Genomic DNA, 27,060 nt, shown 5'->3' on the forward strand with positions numbered 1-27,060 from the left:
TCACCAAAGCAATTATTCACTAGACAAGACTAATGTGATACATATATGTTCAAAGGTCTTTGGGATTAAGGTTGTGTCAAGTGGGTCACGCCAAGTGGGTCCATCAGAACAAGGTGTGGCTGTTGTGTATTAGCCCTAGGTACTACTCAGGGAAATTGTGAATGGTATACACCCGGATTTTAGGGAAATTAGAAGCTTCATATAAAAAAAGTTCGTCACAGCATTAGATTTGGCAGCCACATGTATTTTGCTTCATATATTGGACTACTAAGAGTTGTCAAAAAGAACTGCTTAAAGATCGACGCTGGCCCGAAACGGCTACCTTTCTACCAGCTGCCCCTTGACCGCCTAATACCCTACCCTACAGTAAACCCCCGTTATAATGATCGAAATACGGTGCTTGAATTAATCCGCCGTACGAAGATCGTTAACAGTTCCAAAACCCACCTAGACTAGAAGCTGTGGACGTCCGTCCAATATAAATCTTCGTCCCCAGCCGTCAGTACTTGGCCTTAAGTCGACTGTTCTCATCACGGAGCCTAAAATCAAGGCCTTGTGGCTACAGCTTCCCAACCATGGACCCACATCTCCAGGCTTCGGACCTGTCTGGACATGATTCTACGTATCTATTACATGGTTAGCTTTGTGGCACTCACTATGTGAGATGCTTTTTCTAGATCTATAGGGGCCTCAAAGGATATAATCCTATTACTCGAAATGTTTAGCCGGAGAATTCCATGAGCCTAACCTATGCATCTACTGAGACGCGAAGTTCTAAAAAAAGGAAATTCCAATCGGTTGCATTCAGCAGATATTTGACCAGAGACTAAATTATAACTCTTCAGTGCGAGTAATTTGATATAAGTTGCGTTCCAGTCTTCCTATTTTCAAATTATCACAGAGCCATCCTCCACATTCTCCCATTGAAAAGACACGAGGGAAAGTAGCAAAGAAACAAAAAAGAAACAAAAAAGAAACAGACAAGAAACAGAAACGAAATAGAAAAGAAACGAAAAAGAAGGGCGGGGGGGTAAAAGGCTAAGTTTACTATCGTCCCTTTGAGACAGACGGCTGCCGGGCAAACTGGCGTTTCCACTGTGCAAGCTGTTCTTCTTGCCGCTTAAGTTCACTCGAACCTTCATGGAAAGCCGGGCAATCACTGAAGACTGCACTTCCCGCGACAACCTTTGGTTTCTCGTTGACGGGTTTGAACGTAATGCGCGGAAATAAGCACCAAGCTTGCACTTCGTCACGTCCTTGCTCGGTGCTGCCCTCCACATAATCAAGCTCGGGACATGGCTCTGAGAGCCAGCCTGAACTACCCAATTTGGGGGGGTCGGTATCAAATTCAACGATGCAACTATCCCTCTTTGCTTTGTTCCAAAAGCGCACACATTCTGAGAGAAGACGCCCTAGATCACGCCCAAACTCCTTTAGTTTCTGCTGGGGAATAAGGACCCCAAGAAGCTCAGAAAGACGCTTAGTTTCCTGAAGTACGAGCTGATTATCAGCGGCGCTATCCCTGGTAGACGGAAGAGAAGCGACATCAAGGCCTTGGTAGGTGAGATACCGCCACACGTTTTCCTTTTTGCGATCCCGGCGAGCAAGTGCCTCCGAAATGTGAACGAAAGCGGAAATTTGATCTGGAGATAGGGGCAATTTCGATCCGCTAAAATGCTGCCAAAGAGAATGACATATAGCCTTTGTGATGACCGTCTGTGCTGCCCGGGCTCGAAGGTACTTAGATGTAACCGAAGCAGTTAGAGGGACAAATTCGAATATTGGGTCACTGGCACGGAGATGACGTTGGGACTGGTCGATATCCTGTTAAATGTAAGATATAGGTTAAATATACCGGTGGGCGTCAAACTTACAGAATCGTCTAACGGAAGGTCTCCGAAATAGGCATGTGCGATTGCTTTGAGGGCTTTGGATATCTTGGATAAGTCCTCCTCACTAAGAGCAGAGTCAGTAATTCTCAATCAACGAAGCGTATAAGAGTTTGCTTACAACTCTGACAACGGGGAATCTTGAGTCTTGAACCTGGCCTCAAGATCCTTTTTCTGGTCCTCTAGCTGCTTCGTATGGGCCTTGAATAGCGTGAGGGTTCTTTCTGTGTCTTCTTTGGTCTCCGTTTGAGCTGAGACTTGGCCCTGCAGTTCTCGAATTGTCCGTTCAGCCTGTTCAAATTTCGCAGCCGTGGCCTTCTCATTCTGCTTTATTAGCGTCTGCAACTCATCCTCTAGTTTCTTTCTCTCTGTTGCTATGGCTTTCTCATATTTAGCAAGTGCGTCAGCCTTGAGGCGCTGCTTCTCTCCTTCCAAATTTTTGCTTTCTTGATCTAGCGTTTGGCGAGACTTTTGAAGAGATGCCTTCTCCTCGTTAAGCTTGTTTTGCAGCTCCATCAACCGACGTTCTTCTTCCTCAACCACACGGGACTCTTCATTCTTGGAGTGCTCTAACTCCTTGACTTTGGCGGAAAGGCGTTGTATTTTCTCGTCTTTCTGCGGCAGCTCTCCTAGAGCGGACTCGATCTGTTCCACCTCCTTATTGTAGGACTCCAGGAACTTGATCAATGTGATTAGGCGCTCAACAGGCTCTCGGGGAACTCTGTGGTTTGCGCCTTTGAGGCTAGCCTCGTCACTACTCTCCTCAGTCATGTCGATATTACTGGGTCGTGCTTGGCGTCGTCTCTGTCGACGTAATTGCCGTGTGTTTTGCTTTATTCCCCATATATAGTTAGGAGCTAATTTGTTCTCAAAGGTTGAGTGCACCTGACTTACTTGCACATCCCTCGATGACTCGGAATGACCGTTCATAGCGATAAGTGACTTCGTCAGACGCGCCAAAGGAGAATGTCTTTTGTGCGGAACCATGAAGTGGATATGAATGAATCCACGAGGCGACTTCTACAAACTAGTTTACATGAAAGAGCTACGGCTTTATATGTTCTTTAATTACTAGAGAATCAAATAATTTCTTTGCGTTGTCAGTTCCGTCTCGGTCACTTCAAGGGACCTGATACGCCTGATATTCTCGCCTTGATGGGGCTTTCCTTTACTGCCTAGGTCCATACATGTGAACCAATCACACATTTAAAACATCCATGCTTTGGATAAGTTGACTACAATTCAAATGTGCCAATTGCACTAAATGAAAAAAAAATTGGCCTTTGCATGAACGGGTTTCTGACCAGATCTTTTAGGGCGCCACAGCGGGGAAAAAGACAGATCATGGTGAACTGTGGAGCAACGTGGTAATCGGTATCCATTATTATGCAGAAATCAAGCCCCTTGTCAGGCGAATAGGTCTCGATCGGCGCCTTTTAAAAATTGAACTGTGCTTACTTACAGACACGCAAGCAATGCATAAGGGGGCAGAAGGGTGGAAGCTAGCGCTTTCTCCGCCAATAGCTATCCTTGCCTGGATTACCTAGTGTTATTCTCCCTCTCGGAATGCACCGTGGCACAGTCAACCTACATCAGGACCCTTGCCAAAAGAAAATATTTCGGAAAGCGCGGGAACATTATCAAGGCCGATGAGGCATATATTGATTTTCCAGGCTAAAGATGTTCTTAGGCCTGGCGGAGTATGCCAGAACCGAGAGCGCGAACTATGAGGAAGAAAATGAAGCTAGCTACACTTAAGTAACCTGCGATGAACGACGGTATGATTTCCAATTTTTGAAGTACCTGGGCCGAGGGATCAAGCTTAGACAGAGTGAGGTAGCGTATCTGCCAAGAGTCCTAGAATGAGGGGAACTGCCCCGAGTGTACCAAGCAGCGCCATGCTAATCCGAGAGCGTGGAAAACTATATGGACACCTTGACGCTTGCGATGGCTATAATTCTGGGATGATGTTGATGTGGTGTTGGCTAGGCAAACTATACTGAGCCGCACGAGGCAGACTAACAAACACCTTCCAAGGAACCACAGCCCTACTTTCAGCACAAGGCTCCGGCGTCTCCCTGTCACTTCCTATTGTCTGACGTGGTACGTAGGATCTGGTATATGCGGATAGTTAGCCTTGTTTCTCAACTGCGTGGATAGAGGCGAAGCGGGGTATTAATCAGTCGTCAATCGCCGGACCCCGGCGTAGGGAATAATGTGGCTTGCTTTCGATTTGGTTGAGAGGCCCAACGTGATGACTTTGGCACCCATGCTGTGGGTTCATCCTTTTCCTATAGGAAGAAACTACAGGCTGTTGTATTGGGACATTGCAGGACTATCCTTGTGATTAATAAACATTCTCATAGGCACAAATGCCAACTTACATTTATCTCCCCTGTTCTGGTCCATTTTTGACGCGAGATAGCTGTTTACGTCGCCGCAGTGGCAGTGCCACTTATTCTCCTTGAGTTTCCCAGCCTCATTTCGAGAGGCTTGAAACTTGCTCTGAACCATTTGAGTGTTCTGTCTTATCAAGTCGATGGTGAATGAGAGATGGTCTAAAGTTACGTTAAGAGGATAAAGCGATGACACGCGGGTACAGTCGGCGCCCAGTGCATTCGAATAAGACGCACCCCGCTCTGACTCGTATCGCAGATGACCAAGTCAGAAAATCGCATGGCACAAATGATTGAGCCTCGATTCTTGAACACAGCCATCCGCTGTCTGTTAGAATCCTTAGCTTGGTACGGGTATGGCAGCTAGTCTCAATGGCGTCATTAGTTGGACAAATCCAGCGATTGTATCTGTGTGTATGGGCATGGTACAATGCAAGCTGAGGAGCTAAGCATGCAGACATGTCGTGGATTAATTGAATCAGCTATCTCGCAAGCGCAGATACAGGTTACAGAGCCTCAGCCCCACAAGCTACCAAAGACAATCGAAAGTGGGGTTGTAAGGGCACTCCTGTTATGAATCAACTAGTCGGGTGAGGCTAGATTAGACAATCGATTCCTAGGAGGTCTTGGCTCTAGGATAAATTAGCCATGGAGATTTATAACGTGTCTGACTATACTTTGCGGGAGGCTAGTGAAAACCTGGATTTTTTGTTTCTTGTAGCGACTCCAAGACCTCTGTGCATTTCACTAGAAGTAATGCCAGGGAGCGAAAATCTGAGTTGACAGAGTGCATATTAACGAGGTAATTTCTTCATTGGCTAAGATCGTGATCTTGCTGTAGAATATGCACCTACTCGGCCCTCATCTGCAATATCGTGGCTTTGCCTAATTGGATGCCTCGCAGTGCTAGTATTTTATGAATGCCGGCGCCCTCAGAGTCACATATCCTTCTCAAAGGTCACTTAAATGGACGGAGAGGACACCTGATCATTTTGATGAACAGTTGAAACTATGGAAGCCTTGGGTGGGGCAGCTTCGGTAATTGCTGTTTACAATCAGCTGGAAGCATGTATCTCCAGCCTTCGTCGACTCTACAGGAATTTCAAATTCGCGAAACAAGAAGTGCGTCAGCTGATAGACGAGGCAAGCGCTTGTCAAAGTCTCTCTGAAATTTTTGACGACATCTGTCGGCCCATCAAAAGCAAAGTGGTAGAGCTGGCCCGTCAAAAACGACTTGATGAAGCGTTGCAGTCTCAGGTCACTTCGGCTCACGAGCAAATTGACCACATGACGACTAAACTCAAGCCTCTGATGGAAAACGGTAGACCTGGCCAACTTGATCAAATTATAGCAAAGGTTCGGTGGCATTTTACGAAGCATGAGGGACAGACTTTACTGGTCACACTTGGCACTGTGAAACACAGTCTCACCCTACTGGCGTGTCTTTTGGCCCTCGACAACTCTCTCTCGAAATTGTCGCAATCTTCAGCAACAGCTCAAAACTACGATATGCTTCTCAATCAGATGTAAATATCCCTAGAAGACCTTAGACATTGTTCTTGGCTAAAAGATCCTTCAACTTGCAGAAATCGGCTGAACAAGATGGTAAAACGCCAAAACAAGGCTCTGACCAAATTGGTCGACGGAATGAATCATACGGCTCAGAACATTGATAAGATAAAATGGATTGCCAGCACAAGATCCATGGTCTTCATCGTTCAGCAGATCCAAAAAGAGCCTGTCGCTGAAGCACGGGCAGCCATAGCGCGTCAACGCCCGGATCCTTCACGTGCCCCGACCCAGACACGGAGGGTTCGGGAGTCCACAGTCATACGAAACTCAGCATTCAGAGGACTAGCCAATGAGAGATTGCTTTCCGAAAACGTTTCGGTTCACTCAATGGCATCCCGAGACCTTCCCGAGGCATCACGTCAGGCACATTCGAATGATTCCAGCGAGCGTCGGAGGCACCGCCGAAGGACCGTGCTAGAGGATTATGGCGACGGTAATAGAGAACGTTATGAACGAGATCGATCTTCGTCTCCGACGTACAATGGCTACGATAATCACACCCTATTCGTTCCCGTGCCCCCTTTCACTCTAGATGATTTGAATTCGAGGAGCCATAAAAGGGGTAGCCGGGGAGGGAACGATTGATCCCGCCCGTATAGGAGGTACATATACAGGATAGACAGGATATACAGGGTATTACTGTGTTCATAATCTTACCCTATTAGTTGTCCATTTACTACCTTCAGCTGAATCATCTATCTGAGACGTGGTTAGTGAGTGGCTTTGTATTATATCATGATCCATGTGTAGCTATGATGGGGGTAGGTCTCGGTGCCATTCGTGTTAAAAAGCGATAAAGCGAAGAATGAGGCTCTACATAAGGTCCAGATCTTGGCAAATCAGGATTAGTGGAGCACCCAATCAGCTTAGACCGTGTCCAAATGCCAGTCTATGACCGCTGACTCAGCGGTGGTTTTCGGGTGTAGCCTGTGCAAGCTAGGTCCGTGGTTCTCGAAGCTTTGGACCACATCTAAAAGATTGATCCGAAGGTGCCCCGGTGTTATGGTGTTATGGGGGTTTGGAGATAATTTTAGGATATATATAAGCTTGTATTTCTGGCCTTACTATTAGTATTGACTTATATACGTTATACAGTTCGTAAATTACTCGCGATATTTATATATACGCTAGCTACGTGGGTCTGTTTACACCTGCATAACCACATAGGTCTTCCCTTGATAGACAGCATGTCGGCTTAGTTAACTTGGATCAAGTTTAGCTTCGGCTCTTCATACTACATCAACCTCATATTAGATCCACAACACTGGATATTCGCTGTGCTTTTCGCACTCCCAGTATATATTGTCATTCCTCAGGTCATCGAGCAATGAAGGTTTCGATCTTTTGTAGGCTCAATGGGCTAAGGCTAAACAGACTCACACAGAGTCTTTGTCCTATCTATGTGTCGCACGTTACTATGAACGGCATAGGTGTGGCAAACTAGCTGACCGCTAGTTCGATCAGAGAATGTAACTCGGAACTGATCTATTGTTATTCGGGTATTCCGGAGTTGACCGGGTCCTACCTCGAGTTGCGATATCCAAGATTCCATGTCGGCAACAAGGAATCATTCCATTTCGTTCATAACCCACCTCCCATTTATGCAAAAGAAAAAGTGACGGCGCATAGCAAAGAATAATTATAAATAGGAGTCACATCCCCCAAATTAGGTTTTTATATCTCGTATCCAGCACGCCTCATATTCTCGACCTCAACAGATATGGCTACCGCCGACAAATTTAACAACATAGACATCAAGGAAAATGTGATTGTCGATGGAATCTTACGCTATCCACGAACTGGTCTGGATATTACCATTGTCGGTGCAGGCCAGGGGGGAGATGATGGCTGCTATCGAGTGCTGGAGAAAGGGGCATGAAGTCAAGATTATCGAGAAAGGATCCGACCTTTCAGAAGCCGGTATGTAACAACTGAAAACTGCATTCGTGTTCATTGGCATCATTGACTTATTTGCAGGTGATATTGTGGCCATCGGGCCCTCGGCCTGGTCTAACTTGCAAAAGTACCCAAGTATGCTCGAAGAGTGGCACAGAATCTCAATTGACCCTCATACAGCGTTTTTCTACCTCAATGGTGAGCTAGCTGTGAGGCCGTTTGAGTTCGAGTACAACAGACCAGGTGTTGCTCAGCATGTAGCGTATCCGTTGAGGGTTCGATCCGTTTTTGCCCGGTCTCACCTTGCCCGGATGTTGTACAATCAGTGCGAAAGGCTCAGTATCCCTATCACCTGGGATGTCGATATTGTTGCTTACCAGGAGGATGTTGCGTCTGGAGTTGGAATAACTGTTTCTGAAGATGGCCGCCGCTTCCAAGCCGACATCGTGGTAGCTGCAGATGGTATCGGGTCTAAATCGCATATCGCTGTCTTGGGAGAACCTGTCCGGCAATGAGCACAGGTTACACATGTTATCGAATGACTATCCCTGCGGAGAACTACGAACAGATCCCTTCTCTCCAAAAGGCCTTGGAGGGGCAGAAGCGACCAGAGTTGCGGATCTATAACGGGCACAACCTCCACGTCATTTTTGTTGTCTCAAAGACAGTAACTTCAGTGGTTCTGACACGAGAAGAGGCATGTACTCCAACTCGACGGTCACAGGGCCTGCAAAACGCTGACAAAATTTCTATCCAGGAAGACGCAGGCTCCGCTGTAGAGTCCTGGGCATCAACTGTACCACACGGGCGTGTCTTGGCTGGTATCCCTGATGCGGAAACCTGGGACACTCTACTCACTAATACCATCCGGGCGCCCCCCAAAACTCCATTGTACGCTGGAAGTTGTCTATGCGCAATCCCTAACGTAAATGGACATCGGCAGGTGGGCACATCATCCAAATTGGCGATAGTGCACACAGCTTTATCCCAACGTCAGCAAATGGAGCCTGTATGGCTCTGGAGGATGGTCCCTTCATTGGCTGAGTGCCTCCGCCGAGGAGGCGATGGGAAAGGTGCTGCAATTGGAGCTAAAGTACACGAGCTACTGAGGTAAGTGCATTGTCTATCACGTCTTCAAATTGCTGCGTATATGGAAACACCATGGCATTGGCCTCAAGGTATGATAAAGGTTACTAACAAGTCATAAATCCAGATACCAACGAGTTACACTCATCCAGCGTACAGGATTCGCTAACCGCCGTGAACTTCACAGCCCTACTGATGAGCTTCCGAAGGATCCTCAGGATCTGATGCGTCAAGGTAAATGGTTATGGACCCACAATTCCGAAGCCTATGCAGCAGAAAACTTCGACAAGGCGCGCGCGCACTTGGAGTCTGGCGCCCCCTTCCAGAACACGAACCTGCCGGTGGGGCACCAATTTGAAGACTGGACTTTGGAGGACGAAGTTGAGAAGGAAAAGCGTGGTATCGTGGTTCCAGACTTGAAGTTGAACGGAGATTGGAGTGTGGTGTAAGACAATTTGACAGGCTATGCAAGCTCTCTCTCTCTTTTTGTTTACTTAGAAGTTTTCGTGCAAGAGTTTTTCTTTTGAGAAGCTTGCCTGCCCTTTCTTTCATTATCCTTAGGGCGATATGGCCCCTTCTCATAGATGCCATAAATTATTCATCTCCCTTCTCGTCTCTTGAGCCTAATACAATTCCTTTATTTACAGAGAGACAATTCCCGATATCACGAGAGCCTTTTGTAGGCTTACTTAAAGTAAGTTAGGAGAGAGTGGATTTTACGTGATGACTTCCATTATTTGGACATGCCATTTATTGAGCACACAATGGATGAGCTAAGCAGTCCGCGTGGGAACAGAGCAACACTCCTTTGTAGCCAATACCTGCGTACAAAATCCAACCCTTCTGTGTGATCCACTCTTCACCTAGGGGACAGTCTATGTCAAAGCCATGGCCACAGGGCACTATGGTTCTTTGCTGGACTGAGTGTCCAACTCGGGATCTCCGTGGAAGGGCTGTAAATGATTTGATACCATTACTTACTTACAGCTTCGAACATTAGGAAACAATGGCAATCTGGTCGAAGTCACAAGCTTATAGATAGATGATTTCCTATTTTGGACAAAAACATGACCGCCTGATGGATCAATATAGAGGGGAAAGTCTTCTATCAGTATTACCCTGCTACAATGATCTATAGATGGCCAACAAATTACGAGGTCTGTAGAGCTTATATAGCAATGTAGGTCAATTTCATGAACATGGAGTCATATTGAGCTTACTTTCATCTCATTGACAGTCTACAACTCTTTCTTCTTCTTCTTTGTTCTTCATGAGGTATATTGAATAAGCCATAGTAACAGCTGTATGTAGTGCGTCGCAGTATTTTACCACTCTTTCCTCTCTGTATAGTCAGTTCACTGCTTCTATTACTCCGAAGACTAAGCCAAAATGCCGTGTGATATTCAATGGATTGTTCACTCTGAAAATGGTTAATGTTCGAGTCCTGGATTCATAACAGCCTTTATCAGAATAGAAGTTCTGACTTCGATACAATGGAGGGTTTGACATACCATGGCCTCTTACAAGGGCTACCGTCGAATCAAGAGTCTAGTTTCTGAGGCTGACAGTCAAGCTCCACATGCAACATTAGCAGTTCTGGTCCCTTTGTATTCCAGTAACCTCATCTAAAATAGACATATTTTGTGAGAGAATCAATACATACTCGCTGCAGTCTAGATTTTGTAGAAATTGCTTTGCCCTTCGTCAATTTCCAACTAACACGGGCTCAAATCAACACAGAGATATCCAGATTTAATCTAACAGAGGAGAAGCATTTGTGGATCGAAACAACAAGAGATTTGATGCGAAAGGTGGCCCCCGAATCCTCCAATATGACTCCTACCTGCGGGTATTGGAGGCCAGTGGAGTGATAGCTGAAATTATTATTGAATTATTGCCCAATATCGACTTTGAGATACGGGCTGTCCGTGCTATCAGATTGTGAATGTTCCTTTGCATCCTATATCGCCGACATCATGCGGATCACGACACACATTGTTTTCTTTCCGATCTACTTTTTGTCTGGGCTGAGGATGATGTTCTGGGGAAAGTTGCAGGAGGGACCATTGTCTCTGCCAGTGACTTTGTCTTTGTCGGTGACTCGGTTTGTCTTTAACATTCAGCTCTCATGAAGTATCATCAGTTCATGGATTTCAAGATTGGGAAATTAATTTCAAAAATCAAATCCTTGTTGTCTGTCTTATTGCCCTCTCCTTTTGCCAATTAATTTATAACATACTGTAGGGGAGATTAATTGTGATTGCATATAGTTAACCACGATCAGAAATACTGAAGGACTTGTATTCTCCAGGGAATTAGGTTTAGAAAGCTCATGTGCTCACTCACCAGTTGGGCATCCTGAGCTACTGTTAGACTATAATCCCATTCTCTCCTTATTTTTTTCGCTTCTTGTCTCTTGTCTGGTCCCTTACTTCTTACTTCTTGAAGGCTTGTGGGGTAGATATCTGCCTATCTAGACCTTACACCTTGACTATATGTTCGAAATACTGTCCTTGAAGGATCGCGTAGGTGCATATAGACGGGGCTTTCCTCACAAGTCAACTAAGCCTAAAATAAAGACATTCAAATCCGTAAAGACAGGTTTTCGTTGATGACCGACCAAGCTTAAACTCTGTCAGAGAACTCCATACAACGGTCATAGGCCAACATGACCACCCACTGCTATCTCTTGCTACTACGTTTCCTTTCCTCAACAAAATTAATATCCTAATAAAAAGGATTCCAAGCTTCAAGACTAGAGTCATCGGCCGCCTGAATAGGAAATGATTATCTTCGCCATCGAAGTGGTGAAAACCTACATGTGCATAAAGGATTCATTCGGCTTCTGGCGATGTCGTGGCATATTCTCTCAAGTGCTGGCAAACTAGGTGGACCATATTATGTACCACACCATCTGCTATCGTTCCGTGGCGAGTAGTATACGCCGCATGAGCCCCAAGTCCTTGCGTGTTCCATGCCGTATATATCAAGTCATAACTATTTACATATCGCAATTACTACCTGCCAAGTTTGATTCAGTACCGGTTTCTCTGACGATGCAAGATCGAATTTCAAATAACTAAATCGAGCTTTATGAAACTTTTGTAAACGCGTGGTAAACATTCTATTGAGTAGGAGTCACTTTCAAAAATAAGTACTGGGCCGGACTAACGTCAGCCTCGGGACGTGTGTTCTCCTTAGCTGCATCGTAAATGCTTTAGATCTAGTGTAACTTCTTTGGTGAATACTGCTCTTCAAATAGCTCACGTGAAATAATTCTTATAGAGGTAAACGAAAAGAGAACCAAAAGTCGCTCCATCATGGGTATCCCCAACGTCCATAAACATCAACACAATCATAAAACACAACATAATCATAAAGCACAACACAATCATGAAACAAAATAAATATACCCAGAACAATATGACATGGATCTCGAGTATTAATTCCGTATCCTAGATCTTCCAAAAATCAAGCAAGTTGTCGCTCGATGTTGCGGGGCCCAGCAAGAAGCGACGCCGGAATCGGAGGGACGGGGCCACTATACACGGGCCCACGGGCTTCTCGAGAGCCAGGAGGCGGAGGCGGAGGTGGAGGACGGCCGTAAGCCGGATGGTGGGGTTGAGGGCGAGGATAGTTATGGGGATAGGGTGGTACAGGCGGACCGGGGGAAGATCCAGCTCCAGCTCCAAAGCCTAGACGGCCAAAGTCCCCTGGAAGCCGCTGTGCCGGGTAGCGGTAATGAGCAGACTGTGGGGAGTTCGGGTCGACGTAACCCATGGATCGGCTCGGGTCGCCGGGAAGGGAGACGAGGGAGGCGCCGAGCGTGCGTGCGATGTCATCGAAGGTGACCTCCATAGGAGAAATGTAAGTTGTGTTGCTTTTTGCGGACCAGGCGAGAACGTGGCCGCACACACGGCCGGTGGGACGGTCGAAGACCCATGCGCCGGAGTCGCCAGGGGCTGTCGGATGAGGAGAGATTAGCTTGATGTAATGTTTACTCGATACGAGTTGATGTCTTAGGGTGGAATGGTGCTGTATGTTTACCAGCTAAGAAGGGCAACAAATGATGGGCGTGCATGACAAAAAAAAAAAAAGGGTATCTAATTAAGGATCATATAGACAAAAACATGGATCCGCTGAAATGCACCTCTTACCTCCGAAGTTCCCATTGACGCAAAAGCTCGTTGAGAATGAATGCCGTCCCTGAAGTTTGACCAATGTCATAGCCTTGGATATCTGCCCTGTTTGAAGGCCACTTGTGCGACCGCAGCAATGAACTTGCAAGCCACGTAGCTCCTCCATTCGGGCTACCTGGTTCAGAAATATGGGCTGTGGTGGGATAGGGCGTCCCGGACGAGCAATACTGGATCTGGTAGTATCGAGAATGATGTTGCGAGGGTCCATGCGGGCTTCATCGACTTTGATGAGCGCCCAGTCAATTTCATGTTTCAAACCCTTTCGGGTCCAGCGTCGTACCCCAGATGATGCGTGGACATAACCTAGGGAGTGGGAGGCTAGATGCTCGTCATCGCGATCTTCTGGAGATGGAAAAAAGTCCTCGTGTACGTCGTCAATGGCTGGTTGGGTGACAAGCAGTCGAGGTTCTTCGCCTGGTTCGATACCAGCAGTATCGCCGATGGACGCGGTATCATCGTCATAGTCATCAGGGCCGACGGAATCATCATCCGATGAATCTTCATCTGAAAGCCAGAATTCATCGTACCCAGACTCAAGGCCTTGCGATGGATCGTCTCCGTCCTCCAGATCGGAAATTTCGAAATCGAAGTTCGTGTCAGGCGAGTCATCCTCTGGATAGTCGTACATGAATCCAGGATGTGGATTATTTGATGTATCACGGGGCCAGTTCCCCGCCGACCTGGAAGGGACGTCTTGGTTGGAGTCTCCAAGGCCACTGCCTTGGCCCTCATCTTCGCTAGGAGCTTCCAACATATGATGAACCGTTAGGCCATACGGCAAGCCATCAACAAAGACGGCACCACCATATGAGACGGGGGGTAGGTGCTCTTCGTTCTGGAAGGCACCGATAGATGCTCCGCACAGGGGTCGCTGCTGGTGACATGGATTGAGCTCTCGCTGGCGAAAGGGTGTATCATTGGACGCATTTGGGCGAGTCTTGGCCGGCCTCCGACGTCTGTTCCGAGGAACCTTGGACCGTTCGATATCGCCACGGAGGACAATCAAATCCCAGTCATCCCGACCAAGAGCGAAGTGCTTCTTGAGGGCCATTCGAACCTTCTTCACGCTTGCGCAAGTAACACAAATCGTGGTTCTAGCACTTTCAGGCGATTCGCCAGTCATGATGAGGTTTACTCCACACGACTCAGAAGACTCCTTCAAGATCCTCTGAAGCAGGCGACTCACTCGAGGCATTATTTGGAAATTCCACTCTTGCAGGTGCTCGTCCGGTATTTCCAAGTGCGGAAGTCTCTTGACAGTCCGTTTCTTCTGTGGCTTTTCAACGGGTTTGTTTTCATTCACAACACCCCATGCGTCGGTAGGAATTGTGGGAAGCTTCTTGTCATAATTAGACATTTCGCGCTTCGATTGTTTGTATATTCTGACTTTTTCCTCAATGGTGACCGGCTCGGGGGTGGGGACAAGGGCAAGTGGGAGGCAGTCATCCAATTCTTCTGCCGAGGGTGCCGAGAAGATATCAATGCGGCAACACGACCACAGAATCTTGCAGATTGTGTACATGAAATTCATCGAAAAGGAGAAAGTGCCATCAGGGTCCGACAAGTCAAGTACCGGGTAGTGGTAAATTTGCGGAACACGAAGACCAAGGTCAGTCATCGGTTGTGTCGATAAATGGAAGTTGGGAGCATCGAGGCACAACTGGACGGCTTGAAGATACGCACCACCACACTTCGGGCCAAGTTTTTTGACGTAGAGCTCTTCTACTCGATGCTTGAACCATGAGCGATCGTACTTCATCTTCCAAAGTCGACCAACTGGTGCCCACAAGCCTATTTCTAATAGAATGAGGCCTAGCGAGTAAAGGTCATAGGCCCACGCGCCATCATCCTCAACAGATCTCTTGTCATCTGGGTGACGATACATTGCCGAAGATAATGGCTCAGGGGTTGGCCCATCCCCAGAAAACCGTGCCGGAGAAGTGAGATAAGGACGGCCAAGATCAGGTGCAAGGCCACTTTCATCATCACTCACATCACTTCGGCGCGGAAGGAAGATAACGTTGCTGCTGTTGATGTTTCCATGAACGGCATTTTGACTTCTTAAGTGGAGAGCGGACATTAAGAGATCGTAAGCCAATCGAAAGCGAGTGTCAAGGTTCGGAACTCGATTCTCCCGGTACTCCTCTGCTGAAGGGAGAAGAGCAACCAATGGCTTAGGTTTTAACTCCTTCAACAAGTCGCTCGGGTTCTGTAGAAATGGGAAGTAGTCGACCGGCATCTGATAAAGGAATGCATAGCGAGAATTCGAGTTATCAATGCAGTAGCCCAAAAACCGCATGAGCCCCAAGTGTGAGATCCTGGCGTTCTGTAGCAACTGCTCAAGAGACTGTTGAAGCTTTTCCAATCGAGCACTCTTATTATCCATATTTGACTCCGCCAGTATAGGCATAAACTCGACAAGCACGGAGACATGGGACTCTTTTGTGGAGGCGAGAAGAGGCGATGCCGATGACTTCAGGCGTCCAATGGCCCGCGAGTTGGAAGATGCCGCAACAGGTTCATATGGGGGAGGGTTATTATCGTGGGCCGCTCCGTATAGTTGTAGAGCTGAGCGATCAATGAGGAGATGGTTGGATGGTAGGAAAGGATTAGGGGAGTCCCGGTGCGCGGTGGTAGGCGAGTAAGTGAATGGATCGAACATTTGCTTCGGACTTTGTACTTTCTCTTTGGACTCGGAGAATGAGCCATGGGAGGAATCGTAAGGTGAGTTGAGGTTAGGTCGTGGGCGGCGCGCGCTGTTCCTGTTGGATGACATGCTGGAAGCCATTGTGCGCCGGGAGCGCGAAAGATCGTAAAGGGTATCAATACAGCCAGTGAGTTCATTTAAAATCGTGTTTGAGCGTGTTATATCTTCCTCTGTCCATTGGGTTTTAACGGGTCTGCTAGCAAGGGTATCCTTCGATGGTAGATCGACTTTCCGTTCCTTGGAAGGAAGCATAGGCGCATCCAAATGCTGGACCTGCTCAGCATCGTTAAGGAGTTGTTGGATCGATGACATGACACTCTCAACGACATCGCTGAATCCTGCAGCAGTCAACGATTCATCGATGTCGTTGGGCTGCGCAGCGCTTGCGTCACTCCAATCTAGACCCCATGCCAGCAAGCGATCCCTCTGTTTCTGGAAACTCCCGTGGAGCGCGACGAGCTCAGGATCGTCGAGGGCCCTTGAGGCCGTCGTAACACTCTCGCAGGAGGTTTTCGTATCGGTATATAGTTTCGTGAGGCGCCGCTGGAGGAAGCCGCCCCCTCCTCCGTGCCGGAGGACTGACATCTTGGCGATTGCGGAGGGGATCGATAAGAATGACAGATAGAATATCGAGCATTAGAGACAAGGCACTGTAGTGAGAATGTTCAAGAACACATAATGAGAGTCGCTGAGAGGCAAAGAATCCATCGGGTAAAAAGAAATCGACAAAGACTTGAAGAGCAAGTTTCAATGGATGCCTTGAGGATGGCGATGAAGACTGATAACCACACAACCGTACATGGGAATCCTGTTGCCTAACCAATGAACGATCATAAGAGAGAGGCAATAAGTGGGGTCACCACGGCAGGCAGCAGGTAATGAATGTTTAGATTACGGTAATTACCAGTACCATGTCCATTTATATACAGTCAGTAGACATGAGTTCTTCACCCCTTATATAGCCCCACCCAGCTCACCGCCAATATATTATCATACCGCCTACCTAAAACGCGTAGTACGCATGAATAGATTTACTATAAAATAGCAAGCAAGGCTGATTTTTCGCGAAAAAGATAGTGCAGTCTTCATTCCTAAACCACTAAGATGAATACTTTTACTATATGTTACTATTTGTAAAAATATTTATAGTACTTCTTTTTTTCGGCTGGCAGAATATTATATAATCATAGTGGGTGGGGTAGAAATTTATGTCCAGTCACTGTATCTCATGCCTCAGGCATGTGTCGAGCGATGCATCATGAAGGCCTTCATTACTTGATCACATGACTAGCAAATCACATGCATAACTTAGTTAGTTATATGGGAGAGCTTACGTATTCTATAACTACAAGAATAGTCGGCCTTGTCATGTCTTTTTGGTGATCGTTTTAGATGTCTTTTTGTAGATGCATATGAAGGCGATTTTAAAAAAACATACTTTGTGCAAAGGACTTTTCTATGTATAACCTTTAAATATTGTCTCTCTTACGCTAAGCTCCTCTTATATAGTGTTCGAGCCTCAATCCCAAAAGGGGTTTCATTACATGTGCAATTTAGGTGTTTTCCTAGGTAGTAAACCTTGGAAGACATCCACATTACCGCTATCATAATTGAAGCTCTACAAGAAGACAAGGGAACGCCCAGGTACTCACCAACCACACAATTGCCCTCCAGATTCTTTGAGTGAAGGTAGTAACACTTGGATTCTATTTATTCAAGCTAAATGTACATACAATAGAGCTTTTTAAAAAAAAAAGTAAGCTCGGAGAGACCATGCCATCGAGGCGAAAATTATCAAACACATCCATTTTCGTCATCCTGTCATGACCCGCGACACACCGACATCTAGTGCTCGCTTCTCGCTGAAATTATGCAGTCTCTCTCCAATGAGATACACTTCGTCGCGGATATTGGTGCGCCAGACCGCTACTCGTTTCAGCAGTAGATGCGCCATCCATACAGACAGCACAATCAACAGTGTAGTGGGATAGGCGTAACGATAAATATTAGGCTGCACTCCGATGTGGGAGTAGAAAAGTGTCCAGCGCACGATAAACCCAAATGACAAGGGCAAAGTGACCGCAACTGCGGTGAAGAGGATGATCGGAAGAACAAGGGCACGAGTAGCAAGGCCCGCGTTAGGCTTCAGCCAACCATCTTGGAAGACACTGTTGACCGCAGCTGCCAGCCAGGATTGGGGCTGCCAGAAAGTCAACTTGATGCCCATCTGAACATACAACACCCCAAGCGCCCAGTCCTGAACGACGTGGACAACATGCGATTCTCCATCACCAAAGAGGGTGTGCGCTGGAATGAGAACGTATAGTTCAGTGAGCAGCGCAAAGAGTGACGGTAGAAGGATAATCGCAACCTGGGCCATGTAGAGAAGCCGAGCAGCATGCATCACGAGGCCTAGACTGGTCTGGGCTGCTTGGCGAGGGGAGCGAAGGTATGCGCCAGAATGCTCTCGCATGAATTCAAGTGCGGTACTGGAGTGGTACGCCAGGTAGGCAAGCGCACCGACCACACAAAGACCACTTGAAAAGGCGTAGACGTCGTTCACCGGAGCCGGGGTAGAGTAGGATCCGATAATCTTCCGACCAATGACCAAGGGAATAATAGTGATGCCTACCCCGGTAGTGGCGGCAAACAGCCAGATTAGAAGGATAAAGGCAGCAATCCGAGTCCGGAAGGAGGGAGGGATGTAGACTTTGGTGAACATGTTGCTGGATCGGCCATGTAGCCCATCGGCAGGATCAGGCTTCCTATCGACGCGTTCATTGTCCTCGGTGACCTCAAGGAAAACGTGGTTGCCTTTAGGGATGCGGACCTGATCAGAGCCAGGGGCGCGCACGTATCGACCATCGCGCAGGAAGTACACGTCACGGTTTTCCCGCTCAGCTGCAGCCTGTTGATCCTCTCCAATTACTGGGTGTTCCCAGTCACCCTGGCTTCTAGAGAGAATACCCCGCCAGGTCTTCCGAACGTGGTAGCCTTCTTCCTCCAGGTGTCTTTCGGGGAAGAAAAAGTTGCTGAGACGCAAGAAATGAGCGCACTTGTGGAACCACCAGTCATATAAATCATGCAAACCATCTGAAGGTTTGAATGATTGAATGACTACAGGCAACACGAAGTTGTAGAATAGGAGATCAACCGGGAACTCGAGCATCGGGGCACTAGCAGACCAGTGAATTGGGAGAACGCCATCAAGGGTAAAGTGCAAGCCCCAGACGACACCTCCTAGACAAATGATCACTAGCGCACCGTATACAAGGGCACTGAAACCGATCTTACGGAGCTGGGTAGTGATGCTTCGTTCGAGAACATCACGTATTGGGTGGAAAGTTGGATCATCGGGGTCACGAATGAAGTCTAGGATGAAGCAGTTAGCAAACCAATCAAAGTCTATCAAATGGATAGCAGCACTTACAAAGCACACCGCTTCTCAAAATCTTTCGGCACATGGAAACAAACAAGGCAAAGTGGAACATGTAACAAGTGCCAACAAACCAGTGCACGAAAAGCGAAGTGAGCGGGGATGCAGCAGTAAAAGCGATACGAGAAGCCACTGTAGCGTCGGAGAAGAGCGGGAGTAAAGCAAGATCAAGAAGACTGCCACAATACAGAGGGAAGACAATCATCTCGATCCCGATGATGAGAATGACCTTCATAACCCCTCCGGCTTGTATCAGGACCTCAGCAAGCAGGCCTTCGATCCTCTGTCCCCGATTGGCACCAGAGATCAGCCCTGTGATTCGTAGATAGAGAAGCCCGATCATGAACGCAAGCAAATATCCCATGAAGATAGCGATAACACGATCCTTGGAATCCCATACCGCCAGGTCATAATCGACTGGCACTGTGGCAGAGGCAGCTTTTGCTGCACTTGCATTCATGAACCTTGTTCCAGGCATTGAGAAAAGTGATGATTTAGCGAAGGTGATGAGTTGTTGTTGGGCCTGACCAATAAAGTTCTTGACATAGGAAATGTCAAAGTCCAAAGAAATGGCACCGGGAACACCGAGGGTCACAAGCCGAAGTGGGAAGTCATGCAGGATAAACTTGACAGTGGCATAGACCGATTGGAACATAGCACCAATGCGAGCCTGGTGTAATTTAAGCGCCTGGTGCGAGAGGACTGAAAACATGGGAATATCAGACTCATGGAAGACTAGGAATGCTTTGATCACTTTGTTTAAGCGGTGACTGCTTGCATCGATTAGGGAAAGCGATGCACTTGTGACAGACTTATCCCTGGTGATCCACTCTCCAATGGGCAAAAGAGCACTGAAAGGGCTCAGTACAATTTTGAGAACAAGGCTGAACCAGTACATGAGATATCCCACAACACCAATAAGAGTATCAAGAGCGATGTCTGCGGCGACTTCAACCGCGGTGATGGGAACACCAATGACAAGTTCGAGAGGGTTGGCCAACAACACAAGAGCAATTTTACCCCATAGGTACGGGAGCCAGATACCGATGGCTACTGTGAACGCAATCAGAAGGGCACAGAACACGCCGTTCTGGAAAAGTCCGAAGATCGGGCCATGCATGCCAATGAGGTCCATGATCCCTTCAAAGTCGTCCCCTTCGATTGCATCGATATCATTAGGGTCCAGCCCAGCATCGGCGGCAGCGGCAGCATCGGCGGCAGCATCTGGTTGGATGTTTTCCATCCGATTCGGCAAGGGCACGAATGGGTCTTCCAAGGCCGGATCCTGAACAACATGCTCGTCATCTTCGGGGGCTGGTTCTTCTGTGCCGCGCTCTGCGGGTGTAATATCTCCCCAAAACCATTCGAACATCCGTTCAGTGATGCCGAGTGGAGGCCGATTATCCACTTGTACATTGGGGACTGGAATGGCATTGTCTCTAATCGGTGGCCCATGATCCGCGTTCTGGGCAGAAGGTCCGGCGTCCGCATCAGGCGAATGGTCACCGACACCTCCATCTTCAAGATTAACAGCATCGGCACCGTCGGAGATTTCTGGATTTTCGGAATCTTGAGGACGGGTAGAAGGCCCTGCTGATGAATCCCGGTTTATAGTCGCTCCGGTAATAGCATTCACAATCCAGTCCAAGTCATCCCCGTGAGCCTCTTCACGGAGAATGCGCAGCATTTCTTCATGGTTACCATGAGTCCGGGCCACTAGGTCTCGGAAAGCCAGAGCACGATCCGTAGGAAGGGGGCCTTCTGTTTCGTATTCCGGGTCGTTCACATTATAGTCCCGTAGTTCCGTTTCAACCCCGGGGAGACCATACTCAGAATCATTCGAGGACAGACCTGGGGAAGGAGGAGCAAAATGAGGAAGGATATAATTGTCCAACTCATGGGCTGCAGCGCGTTCATCATTGACCTCATTCTCCGGATGAGCGGGAATGGGTTCTGGTTGTCCAAGACCGCCTTCTTCATTGAATCGATCATTTACCCGATTGTTGGCATTTGCAATTAACTGGAGAGCAGCCTCTCGTTCCCCTTCTGCGATATTGACCATGGGTTGCTGTTGTACAACCCATTCCCGAATCAGGAAGAGTAAAATAAATGCAACGACCACAAGAAGGGTGATAAGCTGCCCTTCCAGTGTATCCATGATCATGTTGTTGATTGTTGGGTACGGTGTCAACGAGTTTAGGAACTTCACATCTGAAAGCCATGATGGATACCGAGGTTTGGTTGAGCTAGTCGTGACATTGTTTTGCCCGTTGCCTTGCCCGACAGTCGAGGTAAATGCGGGCATGAACAGAGTAGGGATAACCTTTTTGATGAGGGTGAGCATGAGCGGCTCACCAGCCGAGAAATTGAGAATTGAAGATCGTGCAGATGGTACAGCAGTAGTAGATGAGATAGCCGCATTAGAGATTGTGGAAGTAATCGAGTCAGTTATTGCAGCATTTACAGCAGTGCCGTTTGAGAACTGTTGCCCTAGACCTTGGGCGGTTTGGGCAGCCTGATTCTGACCATTCTCATTGGCAGACCACCGGCCATCAGCAAGCCAAAACAGTGCCCTCCAGATTGCGCGCATTGACCACGGTAGCCATCCCAACCAGACAAATGCAACGAGAACAAATCTCAGCCATGTTACTAAAGTCCGGAAGCATTGGATCAAGGCTTGCTTCGCAAACAGCGGGGCGGGAAGGCTCTGGGGCATGTTTGGGTCGTATAGTTTGGTAAATCGGAATGGCGTTTTGCAGAGCTCGCAGTGTTTCTTCTGTGAGTGTGACAACCATTCAACGAGACATATTTGGTGGACGAATTTAATACTACCGCTGCACTTGCACGGGTAAAACAGCGGTTCCTCCTCTGTTGCCTCGCCATGACAGATCCGACAGGTATCCAGGTCATCAAATCCCTTTTCCCTTTCGTCATAAGCCGGGTCGTTCATTAGATCGGGGAACGCGGTGTTATCCGCATTGTGGCGGAATTGGTTGTCCGCGAGCTCCATAATTCGTGAATCTCGCCGAGTTGACGGTGGTTGATCAAATGTTCACCATATTCCTAGTCAAGCGGGAATAGAAAAGATATGAACATGCGAAAGGCTTGTATTGGTGGGGCAATCCGAGTTGAGCTGAATATAATGATTAGTGAGGACAGGATTTACAAAACAGCTTATAGGAGTAACGTACCTCACAAGCGTAACTTGTAGATCATGCTTGATTGTAACAACGCAATTCAGCCCAGGTCACTAAGCTGGGATCCAATTCGCTGACTCAGCGGTGTGCGCTGGCAGTACATGAAATTACAGTATTACATGCTTGTTAATGCGATGGACAATGCGGTATTGTCATATCTGCAGTACGGGTAGCCACCGATGACCTCACTGAGCTCTAAAAACAAATCCTTGATTATTGTGTCATATGGGATCGCCTTGTCCCATTCATGTAGTTTGTAATAAAATTGCGCCTTTTCTTTTTCATCGGAATTAAAACATTTGAATTGATGCATTCGACCCTTTCTTCCTTAGAACCAACAATTTTTTTTTAAATTGACCCAGCCTAAGTATCTGACCACGGCCCGTGAAAGTGGCTAGCGCCAAGACCGACGCGAGCATTCCGCCTCCAGTAGCTAATTTGCTTTGATTCATTCAGTCTCGAGCTCCAATATCGGAAAGCCACATATCTAACCGGGCTGTGAGCTTCTCTCCGATGCAGCGATAATCTTCTACTCCGCCGACTCGATCTAAGTGTGTGGAAGGGAAGCCCTCTGCAAATTACGGCAGCCGACCTCGAATCTCGCAAGGAAATCGCGTGACCTCGATAGGGTCAACCTCATTTGCGATGGTAGTGAAAGAGAATGGCCAAGTGACAGATGTCAAGGCCAAAACAAAGGGCCGAACGGATCTTGAAAAGCCACGGAGGAAGGGCTTCGCGCGATGGACAGTCGGGCTTGTCGTGAGGTGAGTGATGGTATCGCCATGCTTGTACATAGTCAAGTTCATCTTTTAACATGTTCGCTTTTTAGGCTATGTATCTGGTATGCACTCGTCACACCGTTCCTCAGATGCCCATCCCGCCTTGCAGACCTCACAGAAACATCGCCTCGAGTCTGCAAGCCTTACCTGATTGCTCGTTCGCACGTGGAACCTTATGTGACCCCATATTATGATATTTATGCAGCGCCTTACGTTGATCAAGCCCGGCCATATGTTGATCAAGCCCGGCCATACGTGGAAATGTTTAATCAGCGAGTTTATACCCCGGTGTCGAAGGTTGCCAAATCAGGATATGAAATGTATGGAGCACCGACATTGAAGCAAGCTCAAGCGTATGGGATTGAGCAATGGCAAAATCAAGTCACACCAAGACTACAAACTTCTCAAAATAAGGTGCACCAGTTTTACTTGGCCGAGATTGATCCCTATGTCCAGCAAAGCGTTGCCGTTGTCTCTCCATACTATCAATGGACCAACACTGTTGTGCTCAATGTCTACCAGGGCCATCTACTACCTTTCTACGCGCGTTCCAAGCCTTTCATCGGGAAAGCTTACTCCACGGGCCAGGGTATTTTGACAACCCATGTCCTGCCCGGGGCGCAGTACACTTGGTCATCCGCGGTCTACTTTGCGAACAGCTCACTATGGCCTCATGTTACTGGTCTTTACTCGGAGCAAGTGGAGCCCCAGCTGGTCAAGATTGGCCAGCGGTTGGCAAGCTATAGGGAGGGCAAGCGACTTCGCGCTGTCATAGAGGACGTGGATAGGTACCTATAGCCCCTTGGTTTCTCTAGTCTATATCGTGTTAACCATATAATTAGCAACTCAACAGTAGAGCCTGTGACCTCCTCGACCTCTAAGTCACAGGAACAAATTCACACCACGACCACTGTGACTTCAACAACATCCACGCCCCAGCCTTCTGTCCAACCCACTCTAACTCCTACCGAGCAAGCGCAGCAAGTCCGGGAGAAGATAGATTCGGACCTTGAGCGATGGCAGGGAAAGTTTGCTTTGGCAGCCGATAAAGGTATTGAGGACCTTGAGGAACGTATTGGGGAGATCGTGTCCGCCCTGGTTGCAAGCAGCGCGAACAGCCACGGCCAGAGCCTTTCTACCGCGCTTCAGTTGGTTTCTGCTGAGCAGCTTTCCTCCATCAAGCAACGTATCAATGAACTCGCGGATTCCATGCCAGACGAGGATACCCCGGAGATCGAGGAGTCTACTAAAGACTTGCTGATTCAGGATATCCGAACTTCTGCTATCTCTGTGAGAGATCGCGCCCATGCACTCCGAGAATGGTCTATCTCGTTTGAGGACGAACTTGTTCGCCGAGTCACTGCTGCTGTCAATTCGACACTGGATGTGCTCGACAGCATTCGCAATCTAGGCTTACAAGAAATTGGCATGCGCTGGGCGTGGATGGATGGCGTCACATACAAGGATTGGGCGAAGTACCATGCCCTCAAAGCACAACTTGAAGAATGGCGCAACGACCTCCGAAATGTCGGCATGAATCACAAATCCGTATCTGACGCCAGAGCAGTGGCAAGTGACATCTTGGACCAGAGCATGCATGAAGCCGAACAAGCTGCCAGAGAACTTGTCCGGTTGAAGGATGTTGGGATCTGGAAGATCGCCGCTCGTGAAGTAAGCGACGATTTCGAAACTCGCACCGAAGCCCCGCCGGCGAGGCCCAAGCCTCAGGAGGAGACCGAGGAATCCGATGAAGAGACCACTGAGGTGGATTCGGATCACGATGAGTATTCTGAAGAGGTGATAGCGTCAACATCGGACGACGCTTACGAGGAAGCCCCGTCCACCGATGCGCCTTCCGCCGCTGTCGATGCCGAAGCAGATTTCGATAGCGCTGATGAGTCTGTTATGAATGATGATATTTTGGTAGAAGAGCAGCCCTCCGCAAGATCTGCCTTTGGTGTTGCGGCTGCCGATGCAAATTCGCATCAAGCGCCTATCCTAGATGACGAGAGTTACGGTGTCCTTGACAGTCTGGCGAGCAAGGCTGGCGATACTTACACCGAGGCGAGCAATACTGTCAGCGAAGCTATCCATGGCACTCCTCTGAGCTCCGGTGAGAAGATTTCCAGTGATGCCTCTGAAAAATATAGCGATGCAGTAGCCGCGTAAGTAGTATAGCATATCCAGCGTGTTTTAAATACAAAATCGAATTCTCGCTAATGCGAATTTCTGCGCCAGTGCATCGTCGGTCATCTACGGCACCCCAACACCGGTTGTCCAATCTTTGATGGGCGGAGCCAGCTCAGCATTTGCTGATTCCACAGATCAGGCTAAAGTACTCTATGAGATCGCGAAGTCTCAAGTTCTTGGCCAAATGGCTGAATCTAGTGCTCCTGCCCATGCCCAGCTCCTAGCTTCCATAGAGTCGGCCTATTCTGGGTCTCTAAAATATGCCACCGATGAGCTGGAGTCGAAGGTCCACGCTGTTCGTGCTACCCCGACGCCATCCGATGTCCGACCTCTGGCCCAGATCTCGTCTATCGCATCTTCCCGGCTAAACCAGGGACTGAGCTTAGCATCCGAACAATTAGCACAAGTGCAGTCACCAGCCACAACAGCCAGTCTTCCTCAAGGAGGTCTCGACCCATTTGTCCTTGATGCGCAGCGTCGCTACTACGAGGCAGTCGGGTTGGCCCACGACCACTACTCTGCTTTTGTTTCTACGGCATCTGGCGCGGTCTATGGTTCTCCGGCTCCCACCCCAGCCGAAAGCTCGAAGGGCATCATTGAGGAGGCCGGGTCTCAATACGAGCGCGCTTCCTTGTTAGCCTCTGCTAGCCTTGCCGCTGTCATCGCATCGGCGAGCTCGGTCGTCTCTTCTGCGGATGGTGGCAAAGCACAAAGCATCATTGATGATGCTTCATCCAGATACAATGCTGCCCTCTCTGCAGCTTCTTCCTCGCTCTCTGCGGCTTCCATTTCGGCCTCCTCGGTCATCTATGGGACTTCCACGGGCCCCGTGAAGTCCCTTTCTAGTCAGGCATCTGAAAACTGGGAACATCTCATTTCCAAAGCCAGCGAGCAGATCTACGGTGCACCAACACCGTATCTGCAGCAAGTGGTAAACAACGGGCACCCGCAGTTTGAGGCAGTCCAAGAGCTCGTCTCTGAACTAATTGTGGGCAAGCAGCCTTCATTCACCGAGAGTGTGCTGAGCAAGCTGCACGCCGCATACGAGACGCCTTACCCGGCTGCCGCTGTCTCCTCCGCCTCTAGCTATATCAACCAGGCCTATGGATCTGCGTCCTCGACCGCTGCTTCTATCGTTTCAGACGTCCCGAAAGTAGAGGAAATCGTGCAACACGCGAATGACCAACTTCATGCTGCTGTTGAAGCCGCCAGCATTGGGATCTACGGAACTCCCAAGGGTCCCTACGAAAAAGCCACTGAAGCCGCAGCCGATGCCTACTCAACGGCTTCCGCTCAGGTCAGTAGCGCGGTCTACGGCCAGGAATCTGGTTACATTGATGTCGCCAAGGATGCCATTGAGAATATTCAATCCACAGCCAGCGCTGCTATCTACGGCGAAGAACCCAACGCAATGGAAAGCGCAACCATCCGTCTTACTGGAGCCGTTGAAAGCGCCAAGTCTCAGCTCGCTGACCTAGCTGCCAACGCTGGCAGCGTTGTATCCGAGGCAGTTGAGACCGCTGCATCCCACGTTGAAGATACAACAAGCAGCATTAAGAGTGCTGCAGCTTCAATCAAAGATGAACTCTGAACGATTTTAATCCAGCCTGTATCATCTCTTTTCTTTCTTTTTTCTCTTTTGATTCAGACTCATTCGTTTTGCTCCGAGCAAAAACTATGCCTTGGAAATACCATTCGCGGCTCACGACGCAT

At 48.2% G+C, this 27,060-nt stretch overlaps 7 protein-coding genes across 7 annotated transcripts; 3 read left to right on the forward strand and 4 right to left on the reverse strand.

Annotated features, from left to right (window-relative positions):
• Positions 1 to 1,047: 1,047 nt before the first annotated feature.
• On the reverse strand, positions 1,048 to 2,660 carry N7537_002449 (uncharacterized protein; the record flags this gene model as incomplete). The annotated part of the gene is made up of 3 exons (XM_056893507.1): positions 1,048 to 1,824; positions 1,875 to 1,956; positions 2,011 to 2,660. 3 exons carry the CDS (start codon positions 2,658 to 2,660, stop codon positions 1,048 to 1,050), a joined length of 1,509 nt encoding a protein of 502 aa, XP_056758502.1.
• Positions 2,661 to 5,296: 2,636 nt separating this feature from the next.
• Positions 5,297 to 6,442, forward strand: N7537_002450 (uncharacterized protein; the record flags this gene model as incomplete). Its single annotated transcript, XM_056893508.1, has 2 exons — positions 5,297 to 5,811; positions 5,872 to 6,442. 2 exons carry the CDS (start codon positions 5,297 to 5,299, stop codon positions 6,440 to 6,442), a joined length of 1,086 nt encoding a protein of 361 aa, XP_056758503.1.
• A 1,190-nt stretch (positions 6,443 to 7,632) lies between these two features.
• N7537_002451 (FAD-dependent oxidoreductase) lies at positions 7,633 to 9,288 on the forward strand (the record flags this gene model as incomplete). Its single annotated transcript, XM_056893509.1, has 4 exons — positions 7,633 to 7,777; positions 7,835 to 8,215; positions 8,275 to 8,863; positions 8,967 to 9,288. The coding sequence occupies 4 exons, from the start codon at positions 7,633 to 7,635 to the stop codon at positions 9,286 to 9,288; spliced, it is 1,437 nt and encodes a 478-aa protein (XP_056758504.1).
• A 3,022-nt stretch (positions 9,289 to 12,310) lies between these two features.
• N7537_002452 (uncharacterized protein) lies at positions 12,311 to 16,330 on the reverse strand (the record flags this gene model as incomplete). Its single annotated transcript, XM_056893510.1, has 2 exons — positions 12,311 to 12,801; positions 12,997 to 16,330. 2 exons carry the CDS (start codon positions 16,328 to 16,330, stop codon positions 12,311 to 12,313), a joined length of 3,825 nt encoding a protein of 1,274 aa, XP_056758505.1.
• A 1,228-nt stretch (positions 16,331 to 17,558) lies between these two features.
• Positions 17,559 to 22,191, reverse strand: N7537_002453 (E3 ubiquitin-protein ligase SSM4; the record flags this gene model as incomplete). Its single annotated transcript, XM_056893511.1, has 2 exons — positions 17,559 to 19,117; positions 19,176 to 22,191. The coding sequence occupies 2 exons, from the start codon at positions 22,189 to 22,191 to the stop codon at positions 17,559 to 17,561; spliced, it is 4,575 nt and encodes a 1,524-aa protein (XP_056758506.1).
• A 53-nt stretch (positions 22,192 to 22,244) lies between these two features.
• N7537_002454 (uncharacterized protein) lies at positions 22,245 to 22,691 on the reverse strand (the record flags this gene model as incomplete). The annotated part of the gene is made up of 2 exons (XM_056893512.1): positions 22,245 to 22,314; positions 22,498 to 22,691. 2 exons carry the CDS (start codon positions 22,689 to 22,691, stop codon positions 22,245 to 22,247), a joined length of 264 nt encoding a protein of 87 aa, XP_056758507.1.
• Positions 22,692 to 22,984: 293 nt separating this feature from the next.
• Positions 22,985 to 26,938, forward strand: N7537_002455 (uncharacterized protein; the record flags this gene model as incomplete). The annotated part of the gene is made up of 4 exons (XM_056893513.1): positions 22,985 to 23,142; positions 23,208 to 23,945; positions 24,000 to 25,322; positions 25,396 to 26,938. The coding sequence occupies exons 1-4, from the start codon at positions 23,024 to 23,026 to the stop codon at positions 26,936 to 26,938; spliced, it is 3,723 nt and encodes a 1,240-aa protein (XP_056758508.1). The 5' UTR covers positions 22,985 to 23,023.
• Positions 26,939 to 27,060: the final 122 nt, after the last annotated feature.

This window comes from Penicillium hordei (genome assembly GCF_028827395.1).
Source record: "Penicillium hordei strain IBT 12815 chromosome Unknown utg000001l_segment0_segment0, whole genome shotgun sequence".
NCBI classification, from domain to species: Eukaryota; Fungi; Ascomycota; class Eurotiomycetes; order Eurotiales; family Aspergillaceae; genus Penicillium; species Penicillium hordei.